We start from the raw sequence: 17362 nt of genomic DNA, 5'->3' as shown, positions 1-17362 counted from the left end.
ACCTCTGTTTGTATGCCATGGCGTGGACCCTGTGTCCACAGCACAAATAAATGCTAAAGGCCCTCTCTCAAAAACCTGACAGGACTCCTGCCTAAGCTGCCTTGTGCCATATGCATACCCCCTCTTCTCAAGCCATTCCCTGGGAGGGTTTCAGGGCTCAGGACCTGCCTTGTGGTTCCTGCAGCTCTTGATGAGAAAGGATGTGCTCAGGAAACACGGAAGAAAGCAGGCTTCTGTGCCCAGGCAGTCCTGGGAATAGTCCGTCATGCCCCCAGACTGGGCAAGGTGGCCTGGGGTTCAGCCATTATGCTGAAGGCATTTTTCCTGACCCCAGGCAGGGTATGTGGCTGAGTATAGAACACCCCTCTCCCTGCTTGCCTCCCCAACTGCTTGCCTGTCCCGGTGCTGCCTGACTCCAACATGGAGGACTTGTGGGTGGGGTCTCTCTGCCCCTTGCCTATGATTCTGGCAAACTTCTCAGGGAATGCCCAGGCTGCTGAGGAAGTCCACCCCTCCCTACTTGAATTGCAAGTATGGACAGGTAGGTGGGTGTATGGACAGCAGACAGCGTGGTATTTGCTGCTCAGCTCCTTCCTGAATTTCTCCCATTCTATTGGCCCATCTCTACAAATAGCTATGGAGAACAAACTGTACCTGACCCCCTAGTGCACAGTTAGACTCAGGTCCACACCCGTACCTAAAGCTGTGCCACTCATCCTAGCGCGTCCAGCCTGTTGACTGCCAGCTCAAGTCTAGGGATCCCTTTTGACTTACATTTCCCATTTCTTTTTTCTTTTCTATATGGTGGGCATTCTGCAGAGCCACGCCCAGCTCTACTGAGAGGGTTGAGCATCTTCTGCCATTCTTGTTATGCTTCCTCTTGCTGGTATGCTGGGCCTGTGTCCTAGTATAGAGGTGTATGGTGGGTGGTATATCATTTGTGTTTTAAAAAATAAAACCTGCCTGAAGATCAGAATGCAAAGTCAGCCATACAGGCCAGGGAGTGGTGGCGCACACCTTTAATCCCAGCAGCTATACTAGTCTGGGGTGATGATGGTGGTGGCGCACACCTTTAATCCCAGCACTAGAGAGGAATATAAAATGGGAGGAGACAGGTCTCAGTCTGAGATTCATGGAGGCAGGATTGCCCATTTCAGTCTGAGGTAGAACCAACAGCTGGCTGCTTTGTTTTTCTGATCATCAGCATGAACCCCAATATCTGTCTCTGGGTTTTTATTATTCATGCTACAAAGGTGTTAGCATCCAGGCACACCCGGCCCCACCCCCTTGGGGACCTTGCAGGCTCACCCCTGCATTAAGGCTGCATGCAGGACAGGGAGTAGTATCCTGTCCCTTTAAAAGGCGAAATCCAGGCTACATTTTTCTCTCTTCCTCTTTCTCTTTTCTCTGCCTCTTTCTCTCTCCCTTCTCCTTTCCCCTCTCCCCTTCCCTTCTCCCAGTGAAACTCCCCATGTAAGTTCTGTCTGCATAGTGCGTCTGTCTCTCACTCGCTGTGGGGCGTTACCCGACATTGACTTGGTATTTTGTGGAGCTGGGAGCCAAACCCAGGGCCTTGTACAAGTCAGATCACTAACACTGTGCTGTGTCTTCAGCCCCGGTTTGTCTACTGTTCACAGCAGGGCCAGCGTCCACTCTTGGAGGTGACAACACAAAGATGGGTATTCCTGGGGACAGAATGACAAGCACAACACCAAGAGTTTTTCTCCACACTTTACGTAGAGATGTGAGTTCAGGACTTCACATCATGGCTCTGTCCATCCTCGTTATACAGAGGCGACACAAGTCACTGACAGGACAGGCGAGTGCCCCTGGAGAAGCCACCATGGGGGTGTAAAGGTCAGGTGTTGCTGTGGGGTGTGTGGAAGGGAGTGTATGGCTGGGTGAGGCACAGTGATACCCACCAAGGTGCCTGAAAATGCTAAGGAACAAACAAAAGATCAAACCAGATGACCCTAAAAGCCATAGGAGGCTGTTTGGGAACCCCGGTGCCAGGAGTTACCTCCCAGAGAGGCCCATGAGGCCCCTAAAACAAAAAAGGCTCTGCCACAGTTGCTAACTGCCTTCCAGAACCCAGTTGGGATGGAAGGCAGTAAGGATGGGAGGAACGGGCGGAGGATAATCTGTGACTATCCTCCGGGTCAAACCCTGCTCTGAGAGTTCACTTCACCACGTGCAGATCATCCCAGCTGGGCTTGGTGACTCCCCCACCCAGAGGGGTGTGGGGAGCAGAGCCCCTCACCCGGGTACCCGCACTCTATTACTCACACGCAACTTTACCCTCAGTGCATGTGGCCTGGGCAAGGGGTAGAGCATGTGGAGAGGGACTCGTGGAGAACGGCTCCATCTGTGTCTCTGTGATCAAGCAGAGGCATGGCCTCTTCTTCCTTCTTCAGACTTATCAGCCCTTCTCCCAAGTCTCTCTGAATCACATCACTGGCCGTACAGGGCGTTCCTGCTCTCTCTCACCCCCGCCATATACTGGAGCCACTTTCTTCACCACACAGCACCTTGCCGTACCCAAACCTCTGGGTCTTTGATCCCAGAACGCATCGTTTGCAGGAGCCTCTCACCAGGATGACACAAAGGTCTGGTTTGTCTACTTCTCACCATTGGGCCAGCGGCCACTGTTGGCGTTGACAGCATTTAGATGCTACTCAAACATTGGTCCCTTTTATTCTCCTCCCAGCAACTTCGTTTCTGTCCCCAAGTCTGGGAGAGTGGCAAAGATGGAGGCAGCATGTTGAAGTACAGAAACAAGACTTTTATTTGCTAATGGTGCACAGTGAATTCCTTACACAATCAAGGAAAATGGGCTCGCTCCTGGGCATCAACTCTTTTATCAAAAGAAAATCTACACTTCTTAGCCCCGTGCTGGCAATGTCCCTGGACCCCAAACTAAAGGTTAATGGGGTGAGGGGTGAGCACACACCACTGAAAACCACAATGCCCCGGGGACTTTAAGCGGCAATGGGGCTGGGTCTGAGCCAGTTCATACCTCCCCTTACAATGTCACAGAACAGGCCTGAAGGCATGGGGGAGGGGGGCACATGTCAGGGTCTGTGCTCAGCATCCATGACATCCAAATACTTTGCTTCAATGATTCGGGGTAAGAGATTGTACCTGCAGAATAGAAGGAGACGCAAACTCAGTGATGGACGGTTATAGCAGGTCCACACTGAGCCCAGCAGTGGGCGGAGCCCTCCCCACAGCCACCCAGCCTGCGCATACCGGATGGGAATCATGGCAATCATGATGACAGGAAAGACCATCTTCATGTAGGACAGGGAGCTCATGCCAAAGGCACAGAGCAGCAGCAGCTGCAGGATCTGCAGGCCTGTGAAGTAGTGGATCTTCCTCTGGGGCACTCTCCGGACGTAGTGGGTGGGTGGGTAGGATGTCTGTGGGCAGCGGCAACCTGGTGGTCAGGGACGGCTGTGTTCCCACATCCCCTCCCTGACCCAGGCACCCACCTGCTCCTTGAGCAGCAGGGCCACTCGCGAGAAGAGCTGGTTGCCATCCAGGGAGGTGAGCGCGATGTAGAGGAAGAGCCCATAAAGCACGGGCTTGGGGATCCACTGCAGTGGGAAGGGCAGCAGCAGGAGAGAGAGCCCTACCAGGACACTGGCGCCCAGCGCGGTCAGCCGGGTCTCCTTAACATTCACAATCCTGCGGGGGCCAAGAGCAAAGGCTACCTGTGGGTCTAGCTAGGGCTTCGTTGCCTCTGAGCCCTTATCTCTAAGCCACATCCTTTCCTAGGTCACCTGCCGCCCAAGGTTGTCCCCCTCTGACCTTCAGGTCTACGTGGCTCTTGCCCTAGGATCCTACGGATCACTCGTACTCACGTTTCATAAATGTGTCCGTTCTCCACACGTTCCTCCACTAAGGCCAGTGCCCGCACATGCAGCGGGGAGTGGGGGTAGGCGGCGTGGATCCAGGGTAGCCCGAATAGAGACAGCCCCGTATTGATGATGGCCAGGAGCAGGAGGTCCCAGTGATAGGCAGTGCCCTTCACCAGCCTGAGGTAGGTGGGCACACATGGACAAGAGTCCTATTGGCCATCAGAAGTCTGGGACCCTGCCCCACCCTCCCACAGCCCTCAGTACCTGTTCTCTGGAGCATTGACCAGGGCAGCCACCAGGTTCTGCTCAATGAAGAAAAGCAAGGAGAGCAGGAAACCGAGACCCATGGTGCCGCCAATGGCCTTGAAGGACAGAGAGCGGATCTGTGCCATCTCAAAGAGGCTCTCGCTGGGGTTGTATCTGAACTTGCTCACTGCAATACGGGACAGGCTTGGCCCACAGTTCCCAGGGAGCAAGGCCATGCCGCCCCCCAGCTCATCCCGTCCCCACTCACTCTCAATTTCCTGGAAGCCATAGGAGCCGATGAGGGAGAAGGAGAGCACCGCGATGGGCAGGGCACAGTCAGACAGGGTCTCACGGACCCACGGGTGCAGGTAGGGGCTGGAGGTGATGAGGGTATCAGCGTGGCTCAGGGGCTGGCCGGCCCTTACCTCCCACCCACGGGTCCCCTCATTTCTTCTGAGGGGGTCTGGCTTCAAACTTGAGATCCTCCTGCCTCCGCCTCCTGAGTATTGGGATCAAGGGTGCTCCCTTACCTTTTCTTGAACTGGTAGAGGGTGTAGCCCAGCCAGAGTGTGCCCAGCATGATAAGGAGACTGAGCACGGCCGTAGCCTGGCCCGAGTGTGTGCTGCTGGGGCTGCTAGCTGTGGCCATCTCAATGGGGCTGGGCAGGAGGCTGGTGTTGAGCCCAGAGTGAAGGCTGGTGTTGGGGCTTCTGCCAACGCTCAACAAGCTGGCCAAGGATGAAGTCTTTTTTGTGTGGTAGTGGTGACCATGGTAGTACTTCCAGAAGACTGTGGGACAGGTCAACAGACCTAAGCCGTCTGGGATCTGGGAGGCTGGAGCCTAGCTTCCTTATTGATATAAGGTGGAGGGGTGTCCTAAGTGAGGTAGGGGATGCTGAAGGGAAGGGAAGGGACCATAAAGGGGGAGAGCTCTGGCCTTCTCGGTCAACCAGGAACCATCCCGTGCCCATCTACCTTTTGTCTCCCAAGTCCACTATTGCCTCTGCTGTAGCTGACGACACCCCACCCTGCCTGGCCCATGCCTCTGTCCCCTCTCTGGTTTTGCCTGGAGAAGCTCCTCCCCTTCAGCAGTACTGGTGCTGCTGCTGCTGCGCCACTTTAGCTTGACACCTTCTTCTCTGCCCCATCGAGCACAGCTGAGAGCCTTCCCACCTCCAAGCAGGTCCCTCTCTGGGTCAGTATTCACTTGGTCTCACTATATAGCTTTAACTGCCCTCAAACTGAGAAATCCTCCTGCCTCTGCCTCCTGAGTGATAGGGTTAATTAACGGCATGTACCACCACACCTGCCTCCTGAGTGATAGGGTTAATTAAAGGCATGTACCATCACACCTGACTTGCACTCACTTTTGGCCATGCCCTTGACAGCATCCAGCACAAACGTGATGGAAATGAAGAAGGCAATGATTTCTTCTGTTGACCTGCAAAGCGGTGATAACGCCTCAACATGGGTGGGGTGGGGAGGGGAAGTGATTACTGAAGGAAAGGCTTGCCTGAACTTCTGTATGGACCATCGCCATGAAAGAGTGCTCCCCCACGGGACCACGCCCAGGAAGTCCACCTCGGCCTATGGGAAGCACACTATCTATCCTGGGGTTATAGGGCCCTGGCATGAGGCTCACCCACACCCCCAGACACTGCAGCCCAGGAGCAGTCACCTCTTAAAGAGACTCATAAGCAGGCTGAGGTTGAGGAAGGCGTACAGCGCGAGGAAGAAACTGTTCCACAGGCCCGTCCATGCATAGAAGGCATTGAAGTCAAGGTTGTAGTCATCACAGATGACTCGGATCACTGCAAACAACGGGGCAGGATGTGCCGTTAGGGCTGGGCTGGGCCGCAGGACTTGGACCCCATCTCCCATTTCAACCCCACTGCACCCTGGATGTAGATGGCCAGGGGTGCGGTCGTCAGCAGGATCACCAGCGGCTGCCCAGAGAAGAGTGCATACAAGAGGCCTCCGATGCTCTGCCCAGCTATGGTCTTCTGCACATCTGTGGAGGTGACACGGTCAGGGCTCACCCACAGCCCAGGGTCCGGCCTGGTGCATCCCTACCGTCCCAACCCCTCACCGATGGCTCCGTTTGTGTTCTCATCATTGAGGGATCCGAAAGCAATCGTCGGCAGGAGGCAGGCGAAGTAGAGGAAGAGCGTGGTGGTGACATATTTGCCCACAGTCTTGCCTTTCCCGATGATGCCTAGGAACGCGGGACAGACAGCATTTGCTGGAGACGCTGGACGGGCACCCATGGACTCGGGGCCTGAAAGGCTGAGCTCTGGCTGGGCACATACCATCGGTGAAGTCCAGCGGGTACACAGGGAACCGGTGCGTGATGTCCGCCCAGATACCCTTTCCAAAAGGGAAGAAGTCCTTGCACTTCGGAGGCTGGGAGAAAAGACAGACTCCCATGTTAGCTCTGGTTGGCCCACGCCCCTCCCACCGCCCCAGCTCTCTTCTGAACCTGAGGGTGTTTGTGAGTGTGGAGGGAGCTCATGCTGTGTCCCGTCGCTCTTGGCATCGTCATGGTGAGCAGCTGTCTCTGATGCACCAACTCCTCCTTGAATTCCTCTTCCGTGCGTGTCGTCAGGAGCTTCTGGCGGAAGGTGATGTCTGAGAACATGGTGGCAAATGTGCGTGCCACCTCCATGGCAGTCTTGGTGCTTTTCTGGGAACAGAAGGTGCTGTGGTTACACCTCCAGCTCCACGGAGGACGCCCTATCTTTGCTGAGTGCAGTCCCGCACAGGCAGCTGGCCGTAGGTTGTTCCCCTAAGCTCAGACATTAATGCACCTTGCCACTATTCCCACTAGGAACTGCTGTGGATCTCACAGATAGCTGCCTGCCTCTGCCTCCTACGTGCTGGGATCAAAGGTGTGTGCTACCACTGCCCGCCTGTTTATTTTTAACATTTTAAATGATTTATTTATTCTTATTTTATGTGCACTGGTATTTTGTATATATGCCTGTGTGAGGCTGTCAGATCCCCCGGAACTGCAGTTACAGACAGTTGTGAGCTGCCATGTAGGTGCTGGGAATCGAACCCAGGTCCTGTGGAAGAGCAGCCAGTGCTCTTAACCACTGCACCATCATATTCTGCTCTGCTCCACAGCCGTGGAGCCAGCCAGCTACGGACTGAGACCCTGAACTGAGGTAAACGTTCCCTCCTTCAAGCTGATTCTGAGTTCTCCATCACATGGCTTGTTCACTCTCTAGCACAAGTCTCAGGAGGCCCCTCTGTCAGCTGCAGGGCAGCAGTCCGGGCTGTGTCTACTGTGTGTTCCTGAGCAAGAGCTCCGTGCTGGTGCAGCCTGACTTGCCTCAAATGACTGGGTACTAAGGCTATTGCTCCTTCCAACTGTTCTGGCCACACTGCCCGCTGCCACCCCTCTAAGTCGTGAGGTGCTCACTTCTCTTCTAGCACAGGTATATGATGGGCAGTATAGCTATGAGACTACTGGAAGGGAAGCCTCCTATTCCTGTACCCAGAGAATCCCGAGCAGGCTCCAGAGTCAGGCAGAGTTATCTAAAAGCTAATGAAAAGGGATGCTGTGGAGAAGGCCATAGTGCCAGGAGGACCGGGAGTTTGAGGCCAGGCTCCAGTCTGTTTCTGAAGAGGGCAGGCGTGGGCCAGTGACAGAGCACCTGGCTCGCGATGTATACAGGAAGGCTCTGAGGTCCATCCCCGGCACTGGGGAAAAACAGAGCTGGCTCACCATGTATACACGAGGGCTCTGAGGTCCATCCCCAGCACTGGGGAAAAACAGAGCTGGCTCGCCATGTATACACGAGGGCTCTGAGGTCCATCCCCAGCACTGGGGAAAAACAGAGCTGGCTCACCATGTATACACGAGGGCTCTGAGGTCCATCCCCGGCACTGGGGAAAAACAGAGCACAGTGGCTAATGAAATCCTATCTATCGCATTAAATATTTAAGGCCCTTCCATAGTTTTGGGCAGAGAATTACGGTTGCCTATTCAGGATTTTAAACCTTTCTCTTTATAGTGAGAACTCCCAGACTGGACCAGCGACAGCCTCCACAAAAGCAGGGTATCCGACTGGGTGGTGGACGGCTTGGGAGGCAGAGGTGGGTGGATCTCTGTGATCTGCAGTTTGGTCTGCAGAGTGAGTTCCAAGACAGCCAAGGCTACACAGTCTCAAAAAACCAAAAAGAAAAAAAAAAAAGCAAACAAAAACAAACATAAAACAAAACCAGCAGGATCTCCTTACCCAGGTAGCATATGGCCCAAGAAGGGCAGGAAGCCAGCCAAACAATGGTCTAATGTGTATAGTCATTCTATTGGGACTTGAATCTGGGGCCTTGTACATGCTGAATGCATGGTGGGTCTTACCAGTCTACACTGCCAACAGCCTGAATCTGTAATCGTTAAAAGCCCGCTTTTCAGTAGGAAAGGCAATCTTTTGGGCATTTCCAGGGAAATTCAGATGCAATGGGGACTTTGCAAGAACATCTCTAACAAACATTGGATAGAGAGGAAGAGCAGGCACTAGGAAGCCTGTAGAGAGGTTTCCAAGGAAACGACAGAGCAACCAGGAGACCTGCCTCACAAGGCACCTGAGACTGAAACTCACCATCTTGGGCGGGGCCAGCACCAGGATGACAAAGCGGACCTCACAGGAGTTCTCCCCCCAGTTCTGGGGTCGAACCAGGCGGCTGATGCACACGTGCCGCTTCTGTAGGGCCTTCAAGGTACAGCTGGGTAAGACAGGAGAACAAACAGACAGTTGCTACCCTGCAGAGCCTGTAACAGAGGTTACCAGGGAAAACAAAAAACGGCTAACAACGCATCAGGAACTCTGGTATCTGTGGTATGTGTGTGGTACACATACATACATGTACACACAATACCCAAACACATAAAAAAAAAAAGATTGAGCTGGAGAGATGGCTCAGAGGATAAGAGCACTGGCTACTCTTCCAGAGGTTCTGAGTTCAACTCCCAGCAACCACATGGTAGCTCATAACCATCTGTAATGAGATCTGGTGCCCTCTTCTGCACAGGGATACATGTAGGCAGAATATTATATATATAATAAATAAATCTAAAGAAAAAAAAAGACAGGAGGGGACAGTTCTCAGCTAGTATCATTCTGAGGATTCCTGAAGGCAGGAACGCCATATTCAGACTGTGGTAGAGGTAAGAGGTAATGGCTGGCTGCTTTGCTTTAAAAAAGATTGAGGGGCTGGAGATATGGCTCAGCGGTTAAGAGCACTGACTGCTCTTCCAGAGGACCTGGGTTCAATTCCCAGCACCCACATGGTAGCTCACAACTGTCTGAAAATGCAGTTCCACAAGATCTGACATCTTCACACCAATGCACATAAAATAAAGTTAAATAAATCATTAAAAATTAAAAAATAAATAAGTAAAGATTGAATAGGACAGAGTGTTCATATCCTCTTTTCTCCAAGTGGAGGTGCCACAGTTGTGCCACTGTGTGGAGGTTTCGTCTCTGCAGGGACGTGAGATCCCTAGCTAGCTCCAGGGTAACAGTAGGGGAGCAGGTGTGGTGGTGGTAACGGCAACTCACACGATGCAGAGCCATGACTGCTGGTACTGCACCCCTCGGACGGTGGCGGTGACTCCCTGGATGGTATCCGAGAGCAGGTGGACTGAGGATGGAGGAAAGGATACAGGAGAGTCAGCCGAGCCGGCAGCGCTGTCACACGACCCAGCAGGGAGCTGGCCTTACCTTTGCTCTCCGTGGGGGCCCCAGCATCTGTAAAGAGCTTGGCCATGAGCAGGTCCAGGTCACAGTCGGGTTCTGCATGGTTGGGGTCCTGGGCGAAGCGGCTCAGCATAGTCCGAAGCACGTCATCCAGCGAGGTAGCTGTCTCGTTCAGGATGATGCTGGCCTGGGCCAGGAAGCCGTCTAGGTCCCGGTGTGCACGGACCTCTTCCTCGAAGTTCTTTAACTTCAGATACTGTAGGGATCCCAGGTGCAGATGCACAAAAGCCTGAGTTAGACCCTTGTCTCTCTGGCTCCCACCTGCCCTCTATGACGGTCTATGAATGCCCCTGCCCACTAGGAACGATATCCAGGAGAAAAGGCTCAGGCTGGGCTGGAGAGATGGCTCAGTGGTTAAGAGCATTGCCTGCTCTTCCAAAGGTCCTGAGTTCAATTCCCAGCAACCACATGCTGGCTCACAACCATCTGTAAAGAGGTCTGGCGCCCTCTTCTGGCCATCAGGCATACAGACAGAATATTGTATACATAATAAATAAATAAATTAAAAAAAAAAAGAAAAGGCTCAGGCTTGGGTTAGTTTGAGCTACGAATGCCTGAGAACGTGGGAACGGCACAGCAGATATAAGGGAATCAGCTTTCTTAAACCCTGACTGGAGACCCAGCACAGCCCCGCAGGATGGGCCTTACCTTGCGGGAGGTGTGGAGGAGCACACAGCCACCAGTTGCTGCTTCAATGTCTGGAGGAACAGGGAGGAGAGCTCAGTATGCTGCCCCACCTCTTCAGGGCTCCTTAGCAGAGCAGGGCCACCTACAGTCCCCATACCAGATTTGGAGGGCTGCACATCAAGGTTGACGTTGACAAAAAACCGGATGCTCTCGCCAGACACAATGGAGGAGTTGACAGTGTCGAAGGCCTCATCCCCCAGGCTGTCTTCCCGGACTTCAAGGGTATCATCCACTTCATTCTTGAAGTATCCCTGAGTTGCAGCTGTCACCAGGAGAGACCATCTATCAGTGCTACACACCATAAGGAGGGCTCTAAGACACAGGCATGGGTACCTCTGCTCCATCACCTGAGTGCACCCCTGATAGTAAGAGGCCTCCTACCAGTCAAGGAAGGAGCTTTGGTTAAGGGAAGCAAATGCTGGTCCTACCTGGTCCCACTCAGACTGTAGCAGCTGGCACACAGAGCTGAAGCTCATACCCAGGGGTTGTCTGTACAATTTTTCAGTTTTATTTATTATTTGAGACAGGGTTTCTCTGTAGTTTTGAAGCCTGTCCTGGAACTAGCTCTTAAAAGGCTAGTTCAGGCTAGCCTTGAACTCAGAGATCCACCTGCCTCTGCCTCCCAAGGCATTTTTCAGTTTTAAAAACCAGGGCTCACTGGGTGGTGGTGACGCAAGCCTTTAATCCCAGTACTTGGGAGGCAGAGGCAAGGACCTCTGTGAGTTCAAGGTCAGCTTAGTCTTCAGAGTGTGTCCCAGGGGGCTGGAGAGTTGGCTCAGAGGTTAAGAGTACTGACTGCTCTTCCAGAGGTCCTGAGTTCAATTCCCAGCAACCAGCAACCACATGATGGCTTACAACCATCTGTAATGAGATCTGGCGCCCTCTTCTGGTGTGTGGGAAGCAGAATGTTGTACACATAATAAATAAATAAAAAAACAACAAAAAAACCCAGAGTGTGTCCCAGGGCAACCAGGAGTATTTCACAGAGAAATCCTGTCACCAAAAGAAAAAAAACAAGACAAAATAAAATAACAACAAAAAAAGGAACCAGGGCTCTCTGTACTATTCTGATCCTTCAGCTTAAGTTTAATCCTAACATTTGGGAAACAGGCAGACAGATCTGTGTGAATTCAAGGACAGTCTGGTCTACGTACAGAGTCACAGGCTAGCACACGCCTCTAATGTAGAACAAAGGAGGCTGAGGCAGGAACATCAAGAGTTTAAGGCTAGCCTGGGCTACACAATGAGGCCCAGTTTAAGAAGAAAAACAAAAACAAACAAATGAAAACAACCACAAGGCCAGGCGTGGTGGTGCACACCTTTAATCCCAGCACTGGGTGAGTTCAAGGCCATCCTGGTCTACTGAGTGAGTTCCAGGTCAGTCAGAGCTACACAGAGAAAAGCTGTCTCAAAAAAACCAAGTCAAGCTGGGTGGTGGTGGCGTTAATCCCAGCACTCAGGAGGCAGAGACAGGAGGATCTCTGTGAGTTCGAGGCCAGCCTGATCTACATCCAAAAAAAAAAAACCCCAACTTTGTGCAAGTGGCTCATTCCTGTAAAGCCCAACACTCGGAAATCTGGGGCAGAAGGGCAGCAGGAGGTCCAGGCCAACCTGGGCTATATTTCAAATACAAAGAAGTGGGGCTGGGGAGATGGCTTAGTGGTTAAGATAAGTACAAGCTGCTTAATCATGAGAACAGGAGTTCAGGTCCCAGCGCCAATGCTGGGTAGCTCACAGTTGCCTCTACTGCAGGTCCAAGGGATCTGACACCCTCTGCTAGCCTCGTACACATATGCAGTAACACATAACATAAACATATGCTCAAATAAAGTCTCATTGGTGGGCACTGGGCGGGCGTGGTGCATGCTGTTAATTGTAGCACCCAGGAGGCAGAGTTCTGAGTTTGAGGCCAGCCTGGTCTACAGAGCAAATTCCAGGACAACCAGGGCTACACAGAGAAACCCTGTCTCAAAAAGCCACATATTGAACCTGTGTGTGTGTGTGTATGTGTGTGTATGAGTATGAAAAAAGATAAAAAGACCGCTTTCTTCTAGAGTTCTCAGGCTGGGAACCCCAAGGAAGGTGAAGTTGCTAGAGATCCAAGCGACCCCCACCTTCCCTCCCTCATTGGTGCAGGGTTACAGCCTCTCCTCCCAGGGAGGGCAGGTGAGACTGAGGGAATAGCGTCAAGGCGGAGACCAAGTTCAGCAGTTGAATAAAACCCAGGAGGCAAGAAAGCCTGTGAAACAGTCAGAAGATGGAAGGCCTCCTTAGTCAGGCTCCCACCTCGCCCCTTCCAAGATGCAGCAGGAACTCCTGAGCACAGGGCTGTGGTCAGTCCTGAACTCCTGAGCACAGGGGCTGTGGTCAGTCCTGTGGCTTCCACCACCTTCCCAGACCCTTTACATGAAGGTTTCCATAACCTGTAAATCACAGCCTGAGCCAGCCTGTGACCTTCCCCTAGGCCTTGCTGCTTCAGGCCACTCACAGTCAGACCTTGGGCGGACAGCTAGGGCCATAGGCATGCCCACTCTTGCCCTATGTGCCAGCAAAGTGACTCTCCCTCCAGGGCCATCTTTAGGCTCATCTGGTACACTCTTCCTAGACAGAGTTCTGCCTCTTTTCCAGCCCAGCCAGAACCTCTTTCAGACCGTCTATGGACACTTTTAGGAAAAAGGCCTTTGTAATTCAGACCCCACTAGTGACTGACAAACACCTGCACAGGGACAAGTCAATGGCATGCCCACACCTGGCAGCCAGTGACGCACCCTGACTCACTTCCACTTCTGCTCTTCAGCGTCCTCTGCACACGGATATCCTGATGATCACCCTACCCTATCCCAGACCCGGGACTATTGAGCCTATCTTGTAGAGGACGTGGCAAACACCCTCCTTAAGGCAAGCCTGGGCTGGGGACGGGAGCCAGGTGGCACAGCCTTGTTTAAGAGGCAAGAGGATCAGAAGTTCAGCGTTCCTCAGTCACATGAGCTAGAGGCCAGCCTGCGCTACACGAGACCCTGTCTAAATAATTATCCACCCTCCAGTCCCAGTCTTGCGTCTGCTGTCGTTCTCAGCCCGGTACTTCCTTCTCTACCTGGAGCTGTTTTTTCTTAGTCTTGGCTCTCAGACCCCTTAGGTCTCTGCAGGCCTCCTGCCATGCCATTCCACAAAGCAAAGCCGCAAAGATAACCTGCCAGCAAAGCCAAACACTGGTGACGCAGGCCTTTAATCCCAGCACTCGGGAGGCAGAGGCGGGCGGATTGCGAGGCCAGCCTGGTCTACAAGAGCTAGTTCCAGGACAGGCTCCAAAGATAAGGTTAAAATATAACCTGCCAGCTAGCGACATGATACAAAGGCCCCTCATGCCCTGGGCACCTGGATGAAAACACAGCACCAGGATGCCTAAACACTGTGCCACTAAAGAACATGGGAGAGCTGGGATCCAGTCAGTGTGTAGAGTATGTGCCTACCTTGTAAAACCCAGAGTTTTCAAACCCCAGTGCCCGATAAACCTGGCTTGGGGGCAAAAGCTTGTAATCTTAATACCTGGACATAATTGGAAATTCAAGATCATATTTGGCTACATAAGGAGTTTTAGGCCAGCCTAGGCTACATAAGATTTCTTTCTTAAACAAAACCAAATTAAAACAAAAACCATAGAGCAGACATGGCAGCACGGAGCCAAAGGCAGGGAAGAAGCTAGACCAGCGGAAGCAGGGACGATAGCAGCCTCTCTCTTCAGGGCTAAGTGGGGACTGAGCAGTCAAGGCATGCATAGTGTGTAGCATAGCCTAAAGCTGGCCAGATATGCAGGGTCCCGGAACAGTGAACCACAGGAGAAAGCAGCAAGCCTTGCTGGTGGCCATCCGCCCTCCCCAAACTTCAGTACCCTTGGATGCTAGTCACTGGTCAGCTTCATCAGGGGCGTGCCCAGCAAGCCGCACAGCCTCCAGAAGGGCGCTGACCACTTCAGTACCAGGCTACACAAGCCACTTCTGCTTGGCATTTCCTAGCTGGTGCATGGGCGGAGTTCTCTAGAGATTTCTAATCATGGGTGCTTTCCAGATACGCACCTGAGAAGTACTCACTGGGGTCGTCAAGGTGTCCATTCTGTGACATGGCCAAAGGACAGTCTTCTACAAGAGAAGCCAAAGAATTGTCACCACCCCCAGACAGTCTCCTGTGCCCTCTTCCACTCAGCCCACCTGACTCAGCCCTGCCCACTCCTTATCCTTCCTAGGAAGACCAGACCAAGGGGCAGGGGTCTCCTGCAGTACCTGGGGAGGCCAGTCTTCATCTAGGGTACTAAATCCCTTAACTCCTCTACTAGAGGCTGCCGAGGTATGCAAAGAGCGTGAAGGGTGCTTAAGCGGGTCAGTTCATCCCTAAACCATCAGTACTCAGCTCACTAACCCAAGCATCTCTGACTAAGCCCTGTCCAGCTCTGGAGGAAGGCAACTGAAACTCGCCTCCTTCCTGGATCCCGCCCTGCCACGCCCAACACTTTGGGGTCGGGGGAGTGTCTTTGAGCCTCTCAGATCTGCCCTGGTCCCAGGGCCCACACGTGCCCATCTCAGGAGCTGTTTTCCCGACCTCCCCAATCTCCAGGGGTCACCTGGGGGACCGACCCAGCAACCGCCTCCATCCCACGGCGTCACCGTGGTCCTGGGCCTCCAGAGAAGAGCCATTGGCCCAGAAAGTAGGGGGCGGAGTGGGTATGCAGAACACACTGAGGTTTGTGGTACTATCCGGATGTTTGTGCGAGGAAGGACTCAAAGGAGGGGCCGCATGCACGAGAAAGGAATATAATCCACACTCGCAGGCCCTGAGAATGAGGGGACGGGCAGGATTCGGAGGCACTAGGAGCGGTAGCAAAGAACAAAGCACACCAAGAGCAGGTGAGGGACCAGACGCACCCGGCTCTGGTGGGTCTTGACTCTAGGCGGTGGCACGCTCGCCGGTGCTGAGGACACCGCAGCGCCACCCAGCTTACTTCCTAGTTCCCCACCCTCCGCCCCGCCGGTTACGTTTACATCTTTCATTCAAATATTGAAGGTGTGTCCAGGCGGCGAACGCAGAACAAATAGCAACGGGATGCCCACGGCGTCCCCGACCGCCCCTTGCCACGAGCGCGCACTGGGACTCGGGCCGCCTTCGGTAGAACCCCGCCGGAGGCGCGAAGACCGCACAGCCTCTCGCCCACCCGGGTCCGCGCTGGCACACACGCCTGGTGGCTGTGCCCCGGGCTTCTCACCCAGGACTCCGCCGTTCCGGGTGGGCTCGCAGCGGTAGCCGATGATAAACTCACGAGCCTCACCGCGGCCCGAACCGTGCAGCCGCTTCCAGCCGAGGTCGCGCGCTCACCCGCGACGTCTGCTCCGGATCCGTGGCGCCTCGACGCGCAGGCCCAAGCGTCGTGGAGAGCGGGCCTGGGAGGGACTGTGAAGTTTCGGAACAGTCCCAAAGCACGGGGCTACTCATCCGCGCCCCGAAGGCACGGGCGCGTCCGCCTTAAAAGCGGACGGAACTCCGCCCCTACCTTAGCGGGCTGCAGAGCCGCCCACAACCGCCCTTGCCGCGCCCCTTTGCCCTTGCCACGCCCCCGACTGCCAGGGCGGTCCCCGGCCCCAGCCCACGCTGCTTTGTGCACTTGCCCGTGGGCTAGCGCCCTAAGCCGCCCCCGCTCGTTCTGATGCTGGCGCCCGCCCTGGGTTCCTCATCTCTCCCTCAGGTTAGGACACGGTGGCGGGGTCTCTGGAGAGCAGGCTGCGGTGAAGCACTTGCGGGTTGCCAGCACGATGAGCACCTCTTTCCCCGACCCCACTTCACCCTCCGGCCCGAGCCTTCGAGGCTTTCAAGTAAGAGATTCTACAGACCTCGAGCCTCGCTCTGACCCTGGGGCACACCTGCCACCCCTCTACCACTCCGCGGTAGATAGGCTCCGCACAGAGTAATTTCGACAGTCGCTCTACCGTGAGAGGGGGCACAGAAGGCAGGCATTTAGAGTGTTGCGGGAATTGGTATATAAATAGGTATGATGAACCAGGCAGGCATTAGGAGCGAAGGCATGGAGGGCCCCGAAGTCTCCCCTCCTCACTTGCACACTATTCCAGGATCCTCGCCCCAAGAACCCTGTTAACTCAAGGTTAGCCACAGGCTGCTTTGGTTGGGGGTTAAGCTTAAATCCCTGGGAGAAGAAGCTACAGGCCATGTTGCTCCACCTATCCATAGGACCTCCTTTCACTATCTTCTAGCGTTCCAGCCCTATACAAGCTTGTGGAGTTGCAAGATGGAGATTCAGGAAAGCTGAAGAGCCAGGTAGGATGGCAGACACAAGTCCCGGATCCTTCTTTCCCCCTCAGGCATTCTCGTCCCAATACCTGGTTGTTCCAACCCAGGCTATTCCAGGAAACCTCTGGCGACAGGGGGAATGACTTCCCCACCTCTCTCCTTACGGAGGAAAAAGCTCATTTCCCCGCACGTGCCTGTGACCTCCTCTGCACACGTCTCTCTAACTTAGAGGAACTGAGGCACTGAACCCCCCAACCTTCAAGCTTCCTAGGCAGCACCTGCCCTGTGCTGTGCAGACCAGAGACTGAGGGCAAACAGATGCTGAAGTCCTCCTGTCTTTGCTTTGGTAATAATATGAGCAGGCAGGTTGAGGGACCCCAAAATAGACACACATCCCCTCTCATTCCCTCTCTAGAGTCTCTGACATCACTGTATTCCAGGCAGTGACTTTCCAAGTACCTTAAGCTCTGCCTGCTCTTTGCCACTTTTAGACTCTGGCGTGAGAAGCAACCG

The 17362-nt window shown here is 53.8% G+C and overlaps 1 protein-coding gene across 1 annotated transcript; it reads right to left on the bottom strand.

The window, feature by feature from the left end:
* Positions 1-2791: 2791 nt before the first annotated feature.
* Positions 2792-15206, bottom strand: Slc4a11 (solute carrier family 4 member 11). The gene is made up of 20 exons (XM_026788444.1): positions 15187-15206; positions 14632-14694; positions 10656-10820; positions 10520-10569; positions 9836-10067; positions 9674-9755; positions 8714-8837; positions 6586-6789; positions 6416-6509; positions 6196-6321; positions 6004-6117; positions 5785-5917; positions 5474-5547; positions 4637-4895; positions 4375-4481; positions 4125-4293; positions 3864-4037; positions 3492-3687; positions 3250-3419; positions 2792-3141 (listed from the first exon to the last, which is right to left on the bottom strand). Exons 2-20 carry the CDS (start codon positions 14675-14677, stop codon positions 3072-3074), a joined length of 2589 nt encoding a protein of 862 aa, XP_026644245.1. The 5' UTR covers positions 14678-14694; positions 15187-15206; the 3' UTR covers positions 2792-3071.
* Between the last annotated feature and the right edge of the window lie 2156 nt (positions 15207-17362).

The sequence above is a fragment of the Microtus ochrogaster genome, unplaced genomic scaffold, assembly GCF_000317375.1.
Source record: "Microtus ochrogaster isolate Prairie Vole_2 unplaced genomic scaffold, MicOch1.0 UNK3, whole genome shotgun sequence".
In the NCBI taxonomy this organism is placed as follows: Eukaryota; Metazoa; Chordata; class Mammalia; order Rodentia; family Cricetidae; genus Microtus; species Microtus ochrogaster.
The sequence above is the reverse complement of the archived record's forward strand: the minus strand, read 5'-3'. Positions and strand labels throughout refer to the sequence as shown.

Coding starts and splice junctions, on each gene's coding strand:
- Slc4a11 (XM_026788444.1), bottom strand. CDS start 14,677: ATGTCACAGAATGGACACCTTGACGACCCCAGTGAGTACTTCTCAG. Junction 6,510..6,585: donor ACACTCACAAACACCCTCAG/GTTCAGAAGAGA, acceptor CTTTTCTCCCAG/CCTCCGAAGTGCAAGGACTT. Junction 6,118..6,195: donor GAACACAAACGGAGCCATCG/GTGAGGGGTTGG, acceptor TCACCTCCACAG/ATGTGCAGAAGACCATAGCT.